Here is a 20,960-nt window from a genome sequence, read left to right on the forward strand (position 1 = left end):
TGCAAACTGCAATGGGATTGAATTAGAAAGGAACATTCAAATCATGTCATATCACCTCAAACTCAACAAGTCTAAAATTGAACTCATCTTTCCTCACAAAGCAGCTCCTTAACTGAACTTTCCTAATAACAAAATATTGCCATGTAGAATGTTTTACCATCACATTTCTATTGTTTCATTTGATTGTCACACACAAGGAAATTTAACTCATGTTAATCAAAGGCTGCAAATTAGTAAGGGACCAATTGTAAAAACCAGGTTTTCTGAGTCCTAATATAATCATCCATTATCAACTATATCACACTGTGCTTTTCTCCGTATTTATGGAAACAATCCAGTCAGTTTTATAGAATCACCGACACCTTATTTATATTGGCATTTGAGAATTGCAAACTAGCAGATTTTAGCAAATATGAAGTCAGATTTTCTCAAGTAGCAAAGAACAAACCAACCAACCTTCAGGATCACTTGTCTTGTTTTTTATAAGATACTTCAGTAAGAAAACATTGATAGCATTCTTGTTACTGAAGTCAGAAGATGACACAGCTTAAAGTACTGAATCTAAGCCTAAAAATGCCTAATTTGTAAATCTAACATGAGCAAACCATCAGCAGTCATATTAGGTCCATACTGTTAGTAAAAATGGCATGTTCTGCCATTTTGTTTTCTTAATTTTGCAAATCATTTTGGCTTGTAGTTATATAAGAATTACAAACATGTTCTAGAGATCAAACATGCAACATTGTACCTATAGTTAACAGTACTGTATTGTCCACTTAAACATTTGCTAAGAGGGTAGATCTCATGTCAAGCGTTCTTACAATTAAAAAAATTATGAGCATGAAACATTTATGTATCTGGATTTGTATTTGTAGACATTTAAGTAGCATTGCAATAAAAACACTTTAAATCTCCAATATAAAAAGAAGCCCACTACACAATGTAGCACACCCATATCCCCACCCCCAACCACATCTCCAGCCCCATCCCCACATCCAACTCTATTCCTATATCCACCCCATCACTATCCCCAACCCCACTCCCAATTCCATCTCCAACCCCAACCAAATCTCCATCCCCATCCCCACCCCCAGCCCTATCCCTATATCCACCCCATCATCACCTCCATTCCCAATCCCACCCCCAACCCCATCTCCATCTCTTTCCCCAGCTGCAGCCTCATCCCCACCTCCATCTCCACACCTATCACCAGTCCTGTCCCAATCCTCATCCCTATCCCCATTCCCAACCCACATACCTATCAAGGGAGCTCATCCCTGGGCCAGTCAGCATTTTCTGTCTTCTTGGCATTCTGTATCTCAGCACACATTATACCTTTAAAAGTGACCAAGTCAGGCAGTAGACAGCAGACATTCTTGCTGCTGTCCTGCCCATTGTGCCCTTAACAATGTATCTTCTCTTTAATAAATTTATTTTTCTTGGCTCAAAAAAATTTTAAAAAGTAGCCAAGTCAAGCATACAATCCATTATCTCTTGAGTTTGAGCATCTGGAGTTTCCCAGTCCGAATTATTTGTTTGGAAATAAGTATTAGGAGAAACATGCCTAGCATAATGATACTGATTGTCTAATTTTCCCAAATAGGCATTTGCTTAAGACAACTATAAAAGCTAAATAGCATATAAACAGGTGAAGCCCCTTGTGTCTCTTCTACCTGCCTCAGCCCTTAGGCTTCTATCTAAATACACACCTGAGGGGTACTGGGGGTTGCTCAGATGTGAATGGTATGACACTGAAGCATGTTTTAGAGCACAAGAGGTAGCCTTACAGGGAACTGCTCCCCACTTCAAAATGCACTGGATTTTAAGCCTCCTACCAATTGCCAATAATACCTCCTTTCTCCAGTGAAAAGGAAAAACAAAAGCCATGTAAAAAAGAGACCCTGTTCCTGATTTCATTAGCAATTTTGCCTTATTAACACCAAAGTCCTGGTTTGGTAACATAGCCTTCTTCTTTTCTCATCTCTATGACAGTATCTACAAAATAACATAACTCATCTGACATATTGAATCCTTTTTAATGAGTATTTTTATTATTTTTGGTTCAATACTTTGGATTTCTGTTTCTAAATTTTATATGCTGATAATCAGCTTAGGAAAGAAATCTAAATATGCTAACTTACAGTTTCCAAAGGCAGCCTGCTTTTGTGTAGTTTTTTTCTAGTGTAAGTTGTCATTTGCTTATTGTGAGTTGTCCTCTGTAGCCATTGGATTGGTGCTTTTCAAAAATAAAAATGCTTGAAAACTGGTTAATTGAGTCTCTAAACTTAAGGAACTGAACCATCCTTTTAGGACTCTCTGGCTCATTACGTAGCTAAGTTCAGGGAAGGGTTCAGGGATGTTCCTGCCAAGAAGTTGATAAAGGCAGTTGGCAGCTCACGAGGTGGCCTTTGTAACGTTGCAGAATCGCTTACCAGAGGAATGATGATGATGAAGAAGAAGCGGCCCGGGAACGGCGCCGCCGAGCCCGCCAGGAAAGGCTGCGGCAGAAGCAAGAGGAAGAATCCTTGGGACAGGTGACCGACCAGGTGGAGGTGAATGCCCAGAACAGGTACTGTTTTCTCTGGAGTGGGCAATTTTTTTTTTTTTTTTTTTTATCATAGAGATGAGGTCTCGCCAAGTTGCCCAGGCTGATCTTGAACCCGCGGGCTCTGGCAATCCACTCGCCTTGGCCTCCCAAAGTACTGGGATTACAGGCTGAGCAACCGAGCCCTGCCTACCCTTTGTTGTTACATGCACCCTCCCCCAGCAGTGTCCAGCAACTGCTGATCCCTCCCTTGTGCTACTCATGAGTGTTCAGTTCTTGTTTCTGTGATGGATCACAGAAAGTATGATGGTCTCCAGCTCCATCCAATTTGCTGCAAAGTCCATGATTTTTTTCTTCTTTATGGCTTCACAATACTCCATTATGTATATATACCACATTTTCTTCATCCAGTCCACTTTCAATGGGTGTCAGGTTTGGCTCCATGTTTTTGTTGTGAATAGTGCAGCTACTGGCATGCATGTGCAGGTGTCTTTTTTATAGAATGATTTATATCCCTTTGGGTATACTCCTAGGAGAGAAATTGCTGGATCGTATGGAAGGTCAATTTTTAGTTCTTTTAGGAATCGCCACACTACTTTTCATAGAAGTTGAACTAGCTTGCATTCCCACCAACATTGTAGAAGCTTTCCCTTTTCTCCTCATCTGCTCCAGCATCTGTTGTTTTTTGATTTATTAATGATGGCCACCCTTACTGGAGTTAGGTGGTATCTCCTTGTGGTTTTGATTTGCATTTCCTTGATGATTAGTGAGGCTGAGCATTTTTCATGTATCGGTTGACTGCTTGGTATATCTTCTTTTGAAAAGCTTCTAGTCATGTCCTTTGTTCACTTTTTTTTTTTTTTTTTGAGTTGGAGTCTCACTCTGTTGCCCAGACTGGAGTGCAGTGGCCGCTCCTGGCCACCGCAGCCTTGACCTGCTGGGCTCCGGCCATCCTTCCGCCTCAGCCTTCCAAGTAGCCGGAATTACAGGCATGTGCTACCACGCCCGGGTGATTTTTTGATTTATTGTGGAGATGAGGTCTCGCTGCCCAGGCGGGTCTCGAACCCGCGGGCTCAGGCAATCCACTCACCTCAGCCTCCCAAAGGCACGGGATTACAGGCTGCTTTGTTCACTTTTTAACAGAGTTGTGTTTTGTTTTTTTTTTTTCAGCTCGTTTGAGTTCCTTGTAGATCCTGGATGTTAGGCCTTTGTCAGATATATAATTAGCAAATATTTTTTCCCATTCTGTGTGTTGTCTCCCCACTCTCTTGATGGTTTCTTTTGCTGTGCAGAAGCTTTTCATTTGATGAGGTCCCCCTTGTCTATCTTAGCTTTTATGGCATTTGCTTTTGGGGGTTTGGTCAAGAATCGGTTGCCTCCTCCAATGTGTATGAGTGTTTCCTACATTTTCTTCTAGGATGAAATGGGTAAGGTGTGTCTTAGCCTGACTGTTGAATGGGATCAGTCAGGCAAAGCATTCCCTTCTCTGCCCAAACTCAACCCTTTTTCAGTGACTCTTACTTGTTTAATTGTTGAGTGATCATTTTAGGCAACTAGTCAGATTGGGCAGTCAAGCTGACTTAGACATTAGGATACCAGTATTCCCGTCTCTTCACCGGATCTCCCATCTCCTAAACGTATCACAGTCAAAGGATTTTATTTTATAATCTAGTATTTTTAAATGTCCTAAATACTGTGGTATATGTAAATACAACTATATTCATTCTCTAGGTTATCACTATCTGTTCTGAGCTGAAGATGACTTAGTTTATTAGAGTCCTCCATGCCTACCAATAACAGATAACACTGGAATTTTAAAAGTAGGCATGAATTACAGATGTCTTCTTTTTCTTAATATACAGCCGGAATCAATATTTTCTCATCATTATAATATTCAGCAAGATGCAGAATCCTGCTTAACTTGATGTTAATATTCAAATACACTTAATGAGTTTTCTACTACAGTTTTTCCCACTCTGGCCCTGGTAGAAATCAGGGAAGTTGAGAATGCCTCTTAAGTTCAACTTCTTCAGAAAGGGCTCTTGCAACAGAAATAGGGTCACCTAGTTCATTATACTAGGGGTTAGTATTGTTATTTGTATGCCCCAAAGTCTAGGAAAGACAAGGATATTTTGGGGGGGAGGAATTGAGAAAAAATATTTTAATTTAAAACTATGGACTGGTTAAATATAATGGATCCACTGTATCAGGGGGAACCCACAAAACCAGAATTATCATTTGAAGGGTGAGTCCCTTGTAGTACAGGCTTCCCCTGCTAGGTAAGTAGAGGTGAAACAAAAACTGACAGAAGCACTAAAAGACATCAAAATTGACAAGTTCAAAAAGCGCTTCGATAGGGGTATTGCAGCAGAGAGTACTTTGAAGATGACTGAAGTTTAAACATGTAAAAATAAATACGCAATATTTTATAAATAAATTCCAGGTTTTTGGGGGTCCCCCTTATATATGCTCTCATGCATGGTTTTGGTTTTAGTGTGTTTTATTTTGTTTAACTTGGTCTATTTAGAAAATTCTGAAGAGAAAAGATCCTGGCCTCTTTGACCCAAATTTGAGAGGCTACATCAGAAGGTTTCTGAAAGCAAGCTTAAAAATGCTGGCAGGCAGGACAAATTTGATAAGGAAGCTTGTTGGTAAGGTGGAGAAATAGAGAACTTGTTCCTTGATAAGTAGCACCTAACTGGGGAATAATATAGCAAAGAGGATATGGAAATGATCTCTGGAGTTCACTCACTGACTTTGAATTCCTTTCACTGTGTTTCTCCACTTAAATGAAAATAAAAATTATATCTTTCTCCTAAAAATGTTGTTACACTGAAATTAGATAACAATGCATATGAAATACACAGTGCCCTGCACATAGCCAGCACTCAATTTCCACTATAAGCAGAGTCTTACAGACAGAGGGCGGCATCGCCATTCCCTTTTTCTATTTTGAAACTGAGCAAGAAGGGACAAAAGAGTTTTTAAATGACATTCTGAGGCATTTCCTAAATCCAGGTATTAGTGAGTAGTCAACAATGGCTTAAGAAGCTATCAGTGGTCTGTAGTTTTCTTGCTTTTTTAAAATCTTGCTTCTACTTACGTTTCTCTTCTTTTTTTACATTTTGTTATCATTTCATGGTATTGACTGAATTCTTTTTTTTTTTTAAAGCACATTCAGACCTGAGACCGTGTGATTTATCTCCAACATATTTTTTAGCTATAAAAATAATAAATCTTCTTAGGACTAAGCAACTCAAGCTGACATGTAACATTTACTGAGATTGTTGTCGAACAAAGAAAGGCAAAGAAAAGTTCACTACAGTTTGTTGGTTTCTTAGAGCAAACAAGTACTTTAATTTGGTAACACTCTGGAATTTTGGTACCTTTTAAAAATTGTTAGAATTCAGTTGATCCAAATGCCTTGTATATAGACTTTCCTCCTTAAATTCTAAACACTTTTTGTTTTTAGGGACATTTAATTCTTATATGTCTAATTCATGGACAGTGTCTTGCAGCAAAAGCTAAGACCAAGAAAATTTAAAATCTAGCCTCTACTCTGCCATTTTTTGTTGTTAAATATGAAATGTACTTTTCTAAAATTAAGTGAACCAAGTTTTGTATGAACCCTGAAATTTGATGGAATTTCTAAACATTTAAAGACATATTCTTCCAACTCTGGTCACAGTTCTTGGTATCACATGACTGGTTGTTTCCTGCCAGTGGAGGACCAACACCTCTGGCTTGGACAGTGTCCAGGATTCTTCAATAGTGAGTGAGGGGACGAACATGGTACAGTTGGATTTTTAGACATTTTCTTTTTTTATAAGCATCAAATTTAACTGTCCTTTATCCACTGTAGAAAAGAAAGACTAGAAGCCCTTTATTCATGGAAATTGTGACAAAGAAGGTAGATGATGTACACATTAGTTAGGCTGCTATAGCAAGGATTCCCTCCCTGGCCCCGGTCATAGTAGTTTAATGCAGTGACACATACCAATTCAGTATGGATATTTCTTTCTAGTAGGTAGAATCAGTTACCTAACTTCTTTCCTCTTGTGACTCTGTTAACTCCGATGGCTTTGGAGTCCTCTGATGTAGTCAGAGAGATAGAGAGGATAGAGAATGCACTGCTGCTTCTTAATTGCTTTGGTTTGGACTCTTCTTTTGTCCAAGTGGACATTTCACTGGCATTGGACATTCACATGGCCCTGCCTAGGTGCAAGGGCAAGGAGAGGGTAGGAAGTGCAATCCTTGGTTGGCAATCATGTCCCCATGACTATGAAAGGAGAAGCAGGAATTTTGGCAGGAACTTTTGTATCTCTTCCACTGGGGTCACTGGCATGAGTGTAGAATCTCCACACTATAACATACACTCTCTTCCTCTCAAAGTACCTTGGGTCCCACCAATACAGGTCAGGCATTCTAGATGACTTGGTGACGTGTGAGAATACTCTGGTATTAGAGGAATTCACTCGTTATTTCGGTTTGGTGCTTGTCTTAGTTTGATTTCCCCAGAAGCAAGTCCTGGAACAAAGATTTGAGCACAAGTATTTTATTTGTGAGGTGACCACAGGACACACTGGTAGGGGCAAGAAGAAGTGAGACAGGAGAGGGAAGGCAACCAGCTAAAGGTTGCATCACCAGGCAGGTTACACTGTGGTTATCTGGAGCTCAACTCCACTAGTGACCTTGAAGGTCCAATGCCCTCAGCTTTATCCAGTTCAAAAGGGAAGGGGTGCTGAGAGATTTGTAGACTAATGCCCATCCATTTTTGTTTAAGGGCTGCTCCCAGGGACATTAATACCCAAATCACTTCTGGCATGTTGAGTAAACTCCAGTGGCCAGAGAAAGACCAAAGTGAGATTTGCACATGCCATCAGCTGAAAGCCAGGCAAGCGCGTATTAAAATGATGTTAATGTCCAAGGGGCTTTGGGGATGGCACCACGGGCATCACCGGGTGGCCCAGGTGATCTGAATGCAGCTGACTGATGAATCACAAGCTGTCTTTGGTGTCGTTCTTTGTGTTGTACAGCGTGCCCGACGAGGAGACCAAGACAGCCACCACAAACACTCAGGTGGAAGGTGATGATGAGGCTGCATTCCTGGAGCGTCTGGCTCGGCGAGAAGAAAGACGCCAAAAACGCCTTCAGGAAGCTCTGGAGCGGCAGAAAGAGTTCGACCCAACCATGGCAGATGCCAGTGTGTCGCTCCCAAGCAGAAGAGTGCAAAACGACATGGCAGAAGACGAAACTGCCGAGAGGGAAGAGAAAACTGAAAGCTGCCAAGGAAGATATGAGATCGAGGAAAGAGAAACAGTCACCAAGTCCTACCAGAAGAACGACTGGAGGGGTGCTGATGCAAACAAGAAAGAAGAAAAGGAAAAGGAGGAGGCAGAAGAGAAGCCAGAGCAAGGGAGCACTGGAGAAGATCAGGTAGAGGCAATGGTGGAGGAGAAAACAGAAAGTCGAGAGGAAACAGTGGTGATGTCATTGGAAAATGGGCTGATCAGCGCAGAGGAGCCCAAGCTAGAGGCAGAGAGGGGACAGAGTTCAGATGAGATTGCCCACGATGAAGAGGAAGACAGGGAGAGAGCTGAGGCAGAGAGGGTAAGGTTGGAAGCAGAAGAAAGGGAAAGAATTAAAGCTGAGCGAGACAAAAAGATAGCAGATGAGCAAGCAAGAATTGAAGCGGAAGAAAAAGCGGCTGCCCAAGCAAGAGAAAGGAGAGAGGCAGAGGAGAGGGAGAGGAAGAAGGGGGAAGAGAAAAGGGCAGCAGAGGAGAGGCAGAGGGCCAGGGTGGAGGAGGAGGAGAAGGCTAAGACAGAAGAACAGAAACTTAGCCAGCAGCTAGAAGAGAAAAGGCCCTCTATGCAAGAGACAAAGATGAAAGGGGGAAAAGTGGAAGAGAAAATGGAAGGGAAACAGGTAAATGAAAAGAAAGTACAAGAAGATAAACCACAGACAGCTGTCCTAAAGAAACAGGTACAGTAAACACTTTGCACCAAGTGTGATGCCTGTGACCTAGGAGAAATGCCATGCACGTCCGATTGGGACTGAGGCCACATGCACACAGCCCCACGTGCTTGATCATTTGGCAAGCTGTTCATTTTTTCAGGCCATAGCAATATGCAAGCATGAAGCAGTTGGGTGATGGCTGAACGGTCAGTCAGTCGAAGTACTGGCACAACCAGAGAGAAATGAATTGCTCTGTGCTTGGTTGTTATGAATGCTAAAAAAATGAATTGACCCAAAGATGACAAATCTGCTGGTGCTGTGTTGACTTCTGGTTCCACACCTGCATCTAAACTCATTCTTTTTAACACCTTTCCTCTGTCCACAGGTTTACATGAGGCAAGAGGCCCACAATGCCTCACCTTACTCATACGTTTGATGTTGAACAAAGCAATTATAAAAGTGGGGATGGGAAATTGACAGACATAAAGAATTGCAGTCAGATGTTTTATCTTAATAAGGCAAAAATAAACCCCTGGAAATTTACTGGTAATAAGAGGGGAAAGGAGCCAGTTGAAACCTTTTATTTAAAAACGTCAAAATCCTGATTTGCCATCATGTAAACCTGAGCTTAATGTAGACTTGCAGAAAGCCATTCATTTGGGGTAGTATCAATTTATAACTGACTGGTAATTAAGAGCATATATTTTGCCTTTTTATCATCTGGGTAACTCAAATTCATGTGACCCAAAGAAGGATGAAAATAGGGAAAATGTTTGTAAGCTACAAAAGATGATTTTTCTATCTGCAAGGCTGCATTAAAAGTACTATACCTAACCACCACCACCACGCCATAAAAAAAGAAAAAAGAGACACTTACACAGTCACCTTTCCAGAGCAAACTTTCTGTCACTAAGTCTGCATTGCACCCAAGTTGGCTTTAACTCCTGCTTCTCTACAAGGGGCTCATGACACAGCCGTGAGTGAGATATTGAGCAAATAGCGCCAAACTGCACACAAGGTTTGTACACACATACAAGGGTGCCACGTCACGCTCGATTTCAGGGAGTACAGTGGCAGCCACATGAGAAAAGGTTGGGGCAGGAACAAAATATCCCACCTTGCTGCTTAGAACTGCTGGCACCAAGGGCAAGTATGAACACTGAGGCAGCTGAGAGAAGCCATCCCACGGCATGTGCAAAGCGTTCTGAGCACCCTGCACCATGTCGGCTAGGAAGAGTTTCTTTTATTTAAATGACCTTACCGTTCTTGAAAATAAAAAGGAAGAAGAAAAGGGAGCTAAAGTGCAAGCTAAAAGAGAAAAGTTCCAAGAAGACAAGCCTCCCCACAAGAAAGAAGAGGTAAATATTGTTGAGAAGCAACCTGATCGTAAAGCAGCTAGCGGTTTCCCAGGACACCTCAGGTCTGACAGTCTCAAAAGTAGAACCTCAAATCCAGTGTTGTTCAAGTCATGACTCATGGTCCATTGAATGGAGAGATCAGCTTAGAGTGTCTCAAAAGTCGCTACGTATGTCAATCAGCACTTATAAAAAATGAAATGGAATAGAAAGTATCAAGGACTTTGTAGGTAGTAAACATTGCATTGCCATGTCAATTGTCTTTCTTCTTGTGGGACACAGTCAGAAGGCTTGAGGAACACTGCTGGAATCAATCTATCCTGCTTTCTACTCTTCTGAGTGCTAATTTTTTTTTTTCTTGAGCCATCCCACTTTCATTTCAAACATGAAATATTTCCAACTGGTCTTGATTAATGCTTTAACTTTCCAAAGGAAAAACACCCACACACATCTCAGTAGAAAATTTGGTAAATGGGGATGATATTTGTTTTTCAAAAGAAAAGTTTGGCCGAATGTTCCGCATTGCATTTCTGAGGCACATAGGAGTGGTGCCAAGGTGTTTGACTGTAGGTAAGTGCATGAGGTGGTGGGATAAGGCTGGTACAGATCAAATGTCAGGGCGCTCAATGCAGTCAGAATGCCACATCAGAACGCTTGACCATGTTTTAGCCACCGGGCTTATGTTAGCCCCAAATAATCTTGAAAACTGTGAATATATTTAATAAGTTCACAGGACTTAATAGAACGTGATAAAATTAAATTGTCGGAAGTAGGAAGACTTGAATTGCTTTGCCTATGGGACTGGAGGAGTGATTCGTAGCTGGTGAGCTCCAGCCCAGTTGGGCTTTTGATACATTTCTCTGCCTGACATGGATGGCACCTATTAAGAAAATGCAAAATTTTTAAAAGAAAATCCATATATAGAAAATAGATGACCAGATTAAATAAAGGTTGGGTTATTTCCCTAAATATGTTTCATATATTTCATGTGAAAAATAAGAACCCACATATTCTATCTATGTTAATAATTATGTTCGTCTCTGTTTCTGATAGTACTAGTGGTGGTTTGGGATTGAAAGCGAATGTGAGCACTGACCAGCAAAAGGAAGGAGAGAGTGTAAATGCTAATCGCTGGAAAACCAAATTTAACTCTCATGAGGCAGCTAAGAAGATAGTTGAACATGTTAGGAAACACTGCTTTCATTTTGTGACAGAACACCTACCAAAAAAAACCTGACAGTTACCTTGGAACTAAACTCAGATACATCCCACATGAGTTCTTCTAGAAAGCTAGCATCCATGGTGAATGTCCTCAACTATAGAAGGAAGCAGGCATGAGATGATGACTCAGTGATGAAACTCAGGGAAGGAAGGCTGTAGGAAACACGGGATTCTATATTTAAAATTTCATTCAATTCATTAAGATGGGATTGGTTTTACTGACCAAAGCAGTCTATGCCTGTGTGTGGTATCTGATGGTAGATAGGACTCATCTGTGGCTGCCTCATCCGTGGTTGCCTGGTTGCCTGGATGATCCGTCTGCCTCTTGTCAGATAAGGCCCCAGTTCCCAGCAGCCAGGAGGTCAGTCAGATGTTCTGAGGGGGGATTCCAGCCCCGCCCTTTCCCCAGTTTGCCCTACAGCACATTCCAGTGTCCCAAAACTTTTGGCCTCTTTTTGACATAAGGCCAGATAAGCTTCTCAACCCAGGCTTAAAAACAAAACCCGTATTCCAGTTTTAACATTGTATTAGTTGAATGTCTAGATTTTCTGCTTTCCAGCAGGTTGTGTTATTGCTTTATGTAGACAGCTTTAAATCGTGTTTACGTGACTCAGCCATTTTAAACAACCCTTTCCTACCCACCCCTTGTTCAAAAGCAAAAAGCAAAAACAAACTAAAACTTTCCTTTCAAGGACCTGTGCACATAGGCAGCTAGGTCAACCACAAGTAAACACATGAGCCTTAGAGAAAACATTTCCAAAAGTCGCTCCAATGTCTTTTAAAAAATAAAATGAAACCCGCCTTTCTCCACTGCAGTTTAACTGTGACAATGGGTCCCAGATGATCACCAACCTTGAAATTTAATTCAGCTTTCTTTATGTCCCCTCCAATTATAAAAAGCCTCTTTTTAGTTCTTCATCCGGGAGCTATTTTGTTGTTGTTTTTTTCCTGGCCTCTAACAGAAAGCCAAGGTCTCTAGCAGAGCTGCTCATATGTGTTGTGATGTTCACGTCGTGAGAGTCAACACTTCCCAAACATTAGTGTGCCTATGAATCAGCTGAGAATCTTGTTAATGCAGAATCTCACTCAGTGAGGTCTGTGTTGTCTTGGACCAGACTTTTAGTAGCAGGAATCTAGAAGACATCCATGTGATACAAAAAAACCTAAAAAGAGACTTGAGTCTTTTGAGACTAACAAAAGCACCTTAAACCCGGTCTGAGAAACTGTAGATTGCACCCAGTTCTTGCCGCTATTCAGGAATCAAATAATGCAAAGCAGCACACCCAAGGTTCCATCTCAGTCCCCTCAACCTTCTCACTGCAGTGCCTCTTGGGCACAAAGGCATGTTGCTGAATTCCCACCCCCATATGCCCATATGTCATTCCACTGGATAACCCGAATATCCAGAGCTTTTAAATCCGATTATTACATTTGGCCAAAGCCTTTCTTATGAGTATGCTAAGACTGTCTGTGTGTGAAACACGTGAACGCCTTCAGGATACTTGGTTACCTAATATTCCTTCAGCACAGATTTTCTTCAAGGCAGCTTTCTGACTAAAAGATTTGACGCCTTTCCCAAGGTGCTTGGAATCCCCCGGGGTTGGGTTGATTCTGCCTTAGCATCCAAAAATACAATTTAAAGGCCCTATTAAGTTATTTTATTACTTCATTATTCTTTTCCCAGAAAGAGAAAGTAATTTTCAGCCAAACTCAACTTACCATTATTACATTGAGAATGTTTCTAAGAAGAAACATTCTTTCTGAAAAGAATATAGGCTTCCCATCCACTATAACCTTTGCTAGTAAAGGCAGGGATTGAAGGGGTGAAGAGGGGTATCTCTTCTGTTAGACATGCATTGTTTTACAAATCTATTTTAAGCACTGCTTTGGCCAGTGAATCAGATAATGCATGTTGGGAGGATGGAAATATTTCTGACTGCAAAATGGGAGAAAAAAGTTAAAGGGAGTTTCTCTATGCATGGTGCTCCACAAGCCATGACATTTGACTCCAAATTTGTTTCACGGGTATCCCTGAAATGAGACCTCTTCACCTCCAAATTTGTATACCCAGATATTTCTTAAACTCTAATCAGTGTTTTCTGGGGCTAAGTCCAACAATGGCAGGCCAAAGTGAGCTATACTTTGCCTCCTCCTCCTTCCCCCCTGATGACCAGTCAGGTCGGGGAGAGCGTCCTTGGCCACACTTACAGCCTTAAGTCTCATGGCCTGCCCTTCCTCCGCAGGCGGCCTCTGCCTGAATGCGAGCGCGTTGTAACTGTTTGTCTTGAAGTATTGTGAATGAACCTCACCTGTTTTGTTCTTGGGCAAAGACAGCCACCAAGGAAGCACAGTGAAGCTGTTGTCAAGGCCATGAGCTTCCTTCTCTTTGCTGTAGCCTCACGTGACAATCAGAAGCCAAGAGGGAAATGACGGGATGAAAGGTTAGGAAGGAACCATCTAATCCAATCCCATCTTTGTACATACATAGGACCCAGCATCCCAGAGAAGTTACATGACTTGTTCAAATACACGGCAGTGGAGCCAAAACTCAGATTTCCTGACTTGCAGGCAAAGCTCTTGGAGCAAATATCAAAGTACAGCTCCCCTCCTCAGCGTGTGCAAGGGATATCCCAGGTATATAGCCCTGGGAGAAAGATTGAACTAATTAGGGCAGTGTAGTAGCAAATGGTTCATCCACAGTATTGTGATCAAATAACACCCAAAGAAGACAAAGGACCGTGGAAGGCTCATCAGTAAAGAGCAAAAAAACCTGTACTCTGCTTTGTAAGCAGGCACTTAAGCAGAAGTGTTCAGAGGGCCTTTGAAGAATGCGTGAGCAGTCAGGTCAGGGCAATCACCCTTGGCCACACTTACAGCCCTGAGTCTCCTGGCCTGCCCTTCCTCCATAGGTGTTCTCTGCCAGAATGCTAGCGCTTTGTAACTGTTTGTCTTGAAAAGAATTATTGTGAATGAACCTCACCTGTTTTCACTCTCGTTCTTTAAGAATGGATGAGACAATGTAGGGTAAGTAATTTGAGCCCTTTTAACCTCTCTGCTGCAATAAACTAGGTATATTCAGTTTACTTTGAAATAATCTAATTTACCATGAGGAACTTAATACAAAACCCACAAAATATTAAAGCTAACACCTGCCCTCTATGTATTATCTTCCTCTATCTCCCACAACAATCACAAAACCATTTGTAGAGGACTAAATTTTTACTAGCAATGGAAGGCAAAAATAAACCCTGGAATTTTTCCAATTTAATTCTAACATTAATGGTTTAGATGACTACAAATGTCCCCTGTATCTCTGAGTCCTCTCCCCTAGAGGTAGAGTTATTATGTGTTCCATCTTTGAGACCCAATTACTCATTTGATTAAAATATAAGGGTGGTCTCTGGTAGATCTAGCTAACCTGGAGGGTTTCCCATTTCTTTGTTTGCCCTTCCCAAAGATTCTGTCTCCATCCAAGAAGAAATCTGTCCAAGAAACATGACCATTCTTCCATCAAACCCACAATCATAATTAACTGTTCCCAGTGGGAACTGCAGACAGCTACTCTTATGTGATGCTCCCAGAACTTAAGTTTCCAAATGGCAATACCACTGCTGCTCTCGAAAATAAGAACCCCAGTGAGATTAGCGACGATCTTGCCTTCGTAAAACTGTGGTCCCAGTCTTTGTTCACAGGCTGAAGGACCACAGCTCACTCTCCAAGAATTTCCTCTGGCCGCAGCTCTACCACATCTGGGTGATGGGTTTTATCCGGAGTTTACTGACTTCCTAACAATTTGGGGTCTTATTTGGTGATACCAACCAAAAACTAATAAGATTTTTATCATTCTGTTTCTTCCTGATGTGCACTGTCGGTTAGATCAAAGATGAGAAGATGAAAAAGGACAAAGAGCCCAAAGAGGAAGTTAAGAGCTTCATGGATCGAAAGAAAGGATTTACAGAAGTGAAGTCGCACAATGGGGAGTTCATGACCCACAAACTTAAACATACTGAGAATACTTTCAGGTAAGAGTAGTGACTAGTTAACAGTGACTGCGTTCACATGTGGGGGGAAAAACAGCCTCCCTATCTTATGCCTCCAGACAGAAACGTGCTAAACAGGCAGCATGCTTTTGTTGTGAGGTCATGAGCCATTGTCTTAGAGATACTCAGTCAGCAAGTCCGGCTCTCATTTCACTAACAGAAGACCAGCAGTCATAGCTCAGACAGGGTTTAATCTGCTTCTCCTGTTATTTTGAAAGGCACATCATGCTTGGCATTTATGTTTGTGTTCGCCGACCTACTATGAGATCAGTTCATTAGAAAACATTATGACCGAACATTATTCATTCATTCTCTGTATGGTTCGCCCACCCTCATGAAAGACCCTTCTCAGTACCATTTTATTTATTTATGCTTTTTATTTATTTTATTCTTTTTAATTTTAAATATGTGGGGTACAATTCAGGATTAGGTATACAAGTGGTTGTCATACAGGTAGTTTGGGCCTCCCTTTGGTCCCCACTTTGCCTGGTTTGAGGTCAGCTACCCTAGTATCATTTTCAAGAATGTATTTTCTAAAGGTTGCAAATAAATGTTGCATAAGGCTAAGATTGTTCTGTGGCCAAATACTTGGCAAATATTAGATTCAACTAAGTTAATCAGATCTCCTTACACAGGACTTGAGAACCTTAATGTTAATCTGCAGTGGGTGTCTGTAAGAGGGAGAAGAAGGTGTGAAACACCTGTTCCATTTCAAACCATCTGAAAAACTCTTGTATGGCTTCAGCTCCCCTCTCCTCATGCCCTCTCCCCATCAAATTGAAAATCTCGTGGCTCAGCCTGTAATCCCGCGCCGTTGGGAGGCTGAGGTGAGTGGATTGCCTAAGCCCGCGGGTTCGAGACCCGCCTGGGCAACTTGGCGAGACCTCATCTCTACAATAAATCAAAAATTAGCCGGGCGTGGTAGTGCGCGCCCATAGTTCCAGCTACTTGGAAGGTTGAGGCGGAAGGATCGCCAGAGCCCAGCAGGCAAGGCTGCGGTGGCCGGGAGCGGCCACTGCACTCCAGTCTGGGTGACAGAGTGAGACTCCAACTCAAAAAAAAAAAATCTGGGCAACTGATTATAGAGCAGAGATGACCAGTATACACAGGCAAATCCTCAATTCTAGATGCACTTGCATACCAAGAGATCTCTACCAATTTTGTAGAGGGGCTCAAGTTGCAGAAGGCTGCCATGGACACCCGGCAGCACGGTTCTCTGTGTCCCATCCCCACCACCCTCTCCAACCACTTGTGTCAAGTCCCAACCTATTATGTCACTGACTGCTGTGCCAGATGTGCTGGAGAAGAGTCTTGGGTCCCCGGCTGTGTGGATTTCCTGGGGTTGTTCTTTGCTTGTAGACTGTCTTTTTCGGAACACTTCAAATAAGAAAGTCACCAAGCAGGTATGACGCACACATTTGACACACTCCTTACACCAAAGCTTTTGTGACATCTGAAAGCAGGTTGAGCTACGAAGGATGGCTCTTTCAGGCTCATCCACGAGGCTCAGATAGATGAATATAGTTGCCCTGAGACAGTTTTCCTACACAAAAATGTAAGCAGAAACCTAGTCATATGTCTCCAAAGGAGAAGCCTAAAGCAGCAGAAGACAAGGTGTGCTTAAAACGTCCAAGAACAGCAGTGAAGGAGTGAAAAAGGGAGAATGTATAGATGTTATGTGGGCCTGATAAGAGCAGATGTGAAAATCAAGAGTGTGTTGGAAGTCCATAGAAAATCTACAGAGCTAGTTGGTTCGGGTTGATAAGCTGAGTCCAAAGCTTGCCAAAGTACCTGACGTTTAATGTTTTAAAGCCCTAGAATAGTGTCAGGCTCATGAAAACTGTTCAGCGAATATTGCCTCGTATTACTATTTTTTATTTGATAGTCTAAAATGTTTTGTAAATATGAAGTTCTAGTAAGGTATACATTTTATTTTTGTTAAGAGAAATAGTGTTCTAAAGAAAATCTGTCAATAGAAAAAAGTTTGGTTAACAATTGGCAAAAAAAATAAAAAAGCTTTAGTCAAAGTTCAAATTAATAAGTAACATGCCCATTGTGTGGAAATCCAAGAGGCTGGGTAAGTTAAAGAGAAGAAAAGTCACAAGAGATGGCAACAGGTTGAGCACTGAGGACTGTCAGTGTGACTCTGGCTTAATTTTTCCAGCTTTGGGCAGAAAACAATACAGGAACAAGCTGCTACGATGTTATTCATTTTTGTTTAGCCACTGACGTGTAAGTTCTAGCTTCAATTAGAAGTCGATGCTGCGAGAAGAAGAGATGCTGATAGAAGCAGGGAAGTATGGTTTGGTTCCAAATACTTATAAGACAAGGAGAGATATCATAGAAAAATAGAGTATGATCCTCTATTTAGATAAGTTTAGTACCTACTAGCTTAACTGAAAACCAGCTGTGTTCTTAATGGCCAAAGGTGTGATGTTCATCTTGACTTAAACCTAAAGAAGCCAAAAATAGGGGAGAGAACTTTGTGAAAGAAATTTCCACGCACGTGGCACCCTAATGCATGCCAGCACATACAGGCAGAGGTGATGTGGACAATACTCTTGATTTAATTACCATCCCCTTTGATATTCCTGTTTTCTTAAAACTAGATTGTGTTCTCTAAAACATGACATAAAAATCTCAGTTTGATGAGAAAGTTATAGAGGGAGAAGATTATACCAAGTTTTATAAAAAGTACAAAACAAGGGTGTGTTTGGTTTTTACTTTTTAAGGTGGGAATTGAAAGTTTTTTCTGATTACAGAAATAATATGTACTCCTTATACAACCCTCAGGAAATAGAATTAAAGTAAGCACCCACCACCCAAAGGTAACTGGTTGCTAGTAACATTTTTCCAGATATTTTTCTGTGTATATAATGTTCAAGATAGACATGCACATAGTATGTACGAGTATAAATATGTACTTTAAACTGGTTCTTGCATCATGTATAACAAGGTATTATAGCTAGGTTTCCATACCAATAGACATAAACCTACCATTAATGGTTAGAGTGTTCCGCTGGATGGAGGTATTGACTTACTCAACCAGTCCATTATGAGCATTGATTGCCCAAAACGAACACTGGCGACACCTAGTGGAATCCCAAGGTATCTCTCAAGGCCTGAGTGTTGTCAGTGCAGCTCCTTGCAGGAATATGATTAAAAAGAGAGAGCAGACCCCATTCCCTGCAACCCCTGTCCTCAGACCTCGCCCCTGCCCCACCACACACCGAATCCAGACCCAAGCCTCTCCCTAGGCTTCACCCCCACAAAAAAGAGGGAGCAACCCTGTTTTTGAAGGGAGAGATCTCATTAACTGAGAAAGCAGTCGCAGGCCTACGAACTTGTAAGACTCTGAAAGAAAATATAAAGTTTTAAGAGACCCTCTAACCTTGTTTGAATTCAAAATAAAAGAGCTCATCTCTAACTGTCAAGCACCTAGAAAAATGTCTTTAAACTTTTAAACCTGTCATTAGTAAAAAATAAGTTTTACCTCATGACTCAGTGCATGCCTGCATTTATACTTATAAACGAAACAAGCGTGTCAGGAAGTGGCATTTTCTTTGGCTCTGTGCAGTGCACTCTGATGCTTTCTATTCCATTTTTTAAAATGCTGATTACAATCCACTAAATTGATTTTCAGATCTGCAGCTTGAAAAAGCATTGTCCTTGTAGACACGATATAATCAGAACCACCTCAGGTGTTTGAAAGGCATGATACATATACTCTCAAACCAATATTGTATGGTGTATATCCTGAACCTACTCATTGTTTTATCCTTTCTCTTGCTCCATAGCTAGAAACACCAGGTCATTCTTTACATGGAATAGATGATGTCAGACAGTGGTAGTTCATTTGTTTCTTGGATGAAAGTATCAGGAATGGGCTGTGTTCACATCTAATTAAGAATGACCTCACTGCTTGCTAATAAGGATTTAAATAACAAGCTATATCTTTGTCTCTTAGTTAAATATAACAAGCCCCTTCAAGCACATCTCTAAATTCTTCTAAATAAAGGCCCAGGAGAATCCAGCTTACATAAGTTCTACCTTAATGAAAACATAATGTTCTGCTGAAATTCTACTTTGAGTACCAACCTGTTTTAAAATAATCTATGTCCTAACCCCATTAGGGAGCAAATTTATTAAAGGAGCCCAAGAAGGATCAGTAGATGCTAATGATATGTCCACATTTTTTATGTGATTTGTGTACAATACCAGGAATCCCAGTTCTGAAACAAAATGTTAACATAAGGACTCTTGGGGTAGCTGTCTTCAGTCTTAACATGTTCCCAGTTCTGCAATGAAATCCCTGCAGGTCATCCTTAATCACAAAAGAAAATTCAACATAATTTCCATTTTAATTCCTGCTTACAAAAACACACCCATTTTCTTCCTGTGGAAAAGGAAACATTCTGATGAAATGACTTCCTCTCAAGCACAGAAGGTAGCTAGACCTAAACTGTAGAAATTCTAGAGACTTAGAAGGTGGAAAAATTCCTCACAACTCTCCGTCCTCAAGGTTTGAGGTGAGAGGTGGGGAGGTGAGCTAGCATGTTCGATTTAGAGCGATTCATTGTTTTATAACAAATTATATTTCAGGTCTAATTATAGTGTAGTGACAAGAAGGGTACAACTGTTGAGAGGCATTAGAGCCTAGCTGTGGCACAACCTCTTTCTAGCCACCAAGAATTTGGGTGGCTCCCTTATCCTTAAGATGGAGATAATAAACCTAACCTACCAACTCCCCGCCTCCTGTGATTATTAAATGAGATAATTAATATGAAAGGATTTAGGAAGCATAAAGGGTAACATTTACGTGACAACTCTGGCCACATCATGTGGACATGTTGAGCTAATTTAGTAACTTTAAGTCCTCACAAGGAATATTCTAGTTGTGTTGGAGTCAAAGAGGGTTGAAAATAGACTGAAGTCACAGGCTAATGCAGCCGTTAACAGCAGCTCTGTCAGAACGGACAGTATTACTGTCTGGTTCTTAATCGCAGACAGAGGTGGCCCATCTGCCAGAGAGCAGCCGCGAGAGCCAAGCTCAAGGCAAAGCTGTGGGTAGGGGCGTTGTTTCAGTGCTGCCCCTCGTCTGGCTGTCCTTCCATCCCCAGGGCAAGAGCCTTTCTGTGTTCTTTCCTGTCCCGGGACTCCAGACATATCCGAGTTAACCGGTAACTGAGGGGAGAGGGCTGGTAGGGTCACTCCTGGATTCAGAACTCATCCCCAAAGTCATGTCTGGACTGCATGCCTGCCTTCCAACAGCAACTAATATTTAGACGTAGACGATATATAAATTCACATTGATATAATATACAATCCCACGTGACTCATTGAGGTAAACAGAATAAGTAGTATTTGCTCCATTTTCCCCATGTTGGAGCTTGTATATTTTTTTAATTGAGCTTAAAAAATAACCGCACATAGCATAAAATATACCGCCCTGGCCACTTTTAGATTTACAGTTCGGCAGTATGAAGCCGATCCGGTGTCGTGCAACGGCTCTCCAAAATGCTCTTCGCGTGGCAAAACGGAACTTCTGTCCCCACGAAACAGCACCGCCCTGTTGCCACTGCCCACCCGCTCCCTGCCCCGGCAACTACCATTCTGCTTTCCGCCTAGGAAGGCGACTGCTTTAGATCCCCGTGTAGGCGGAACCCCAAGCGCGAGTCTTTCGGTGACGGCCCGTTCCACGTCGCACAGCACCCTCGCGGGCCTCCAGGCCGTGGCACGCCCGGAGTCCCCGCCCAAGGCTTTCTCCTGCTCCCTTGCACGGATGCCGCGACTGGCTAAAGCCGGGGCCACGTCCTCGGCCCCCCCCGGCCCTGGGCGACG

General features: G+C 41.8%; 1 protein-coding gene across 1 annotated transcript in view; it reads left to right on the forward strand.

Annotated features, from left to right (window-relative positions):
• Positions 1-2,422: 2,422 nt before the first annotated feature.
• The window catches only part of CALD1 (caldesmon 1), a gene marked incomplete at its 5' end in the record, with an annotated part of 39,418 nt that continues 20,880 nt past the window's right edge, over positions 2,423-20,960 (forward strand). The window contains 5 exons of the mRNA XM_021709662.1: positions 2,423-2,569; positions 7,582-8,530; positions 9,784-9,861; positions 14,956-15,101; positions 20,126-20,299. Coding sequence (XP_021565337.1) covers positions 2,423-2,569; positions 7,582-8,530; positions 9,784-9,861; positions 14,956-15,101; positions 20,126-20,299 — 1,494 coding nt within the window. The remainder of the gene's footprint in view (positions 2,570-7,581; positions 8,531-9,783; positions 9,862-14,955; positions 15,102-20,125; positions 20,300-20,960) is intronic.

This window comes from Carlito syrichta, unplaced genomic scaffold (genome assembly GCF_000164805.1).
Source record: "Carlito syrichta isolate Samal-C Ts95f unplaced genomic scaffold, Tarsius_syrichta-2.0.1 Scaffold271218, whole genome shotgun sequence".
Lineage (NCBI taxonomy): Eukaryota > Metazoa > Chordata > Mammalia > Primates > Tarsiidae > Carlito > Carlito syrichta.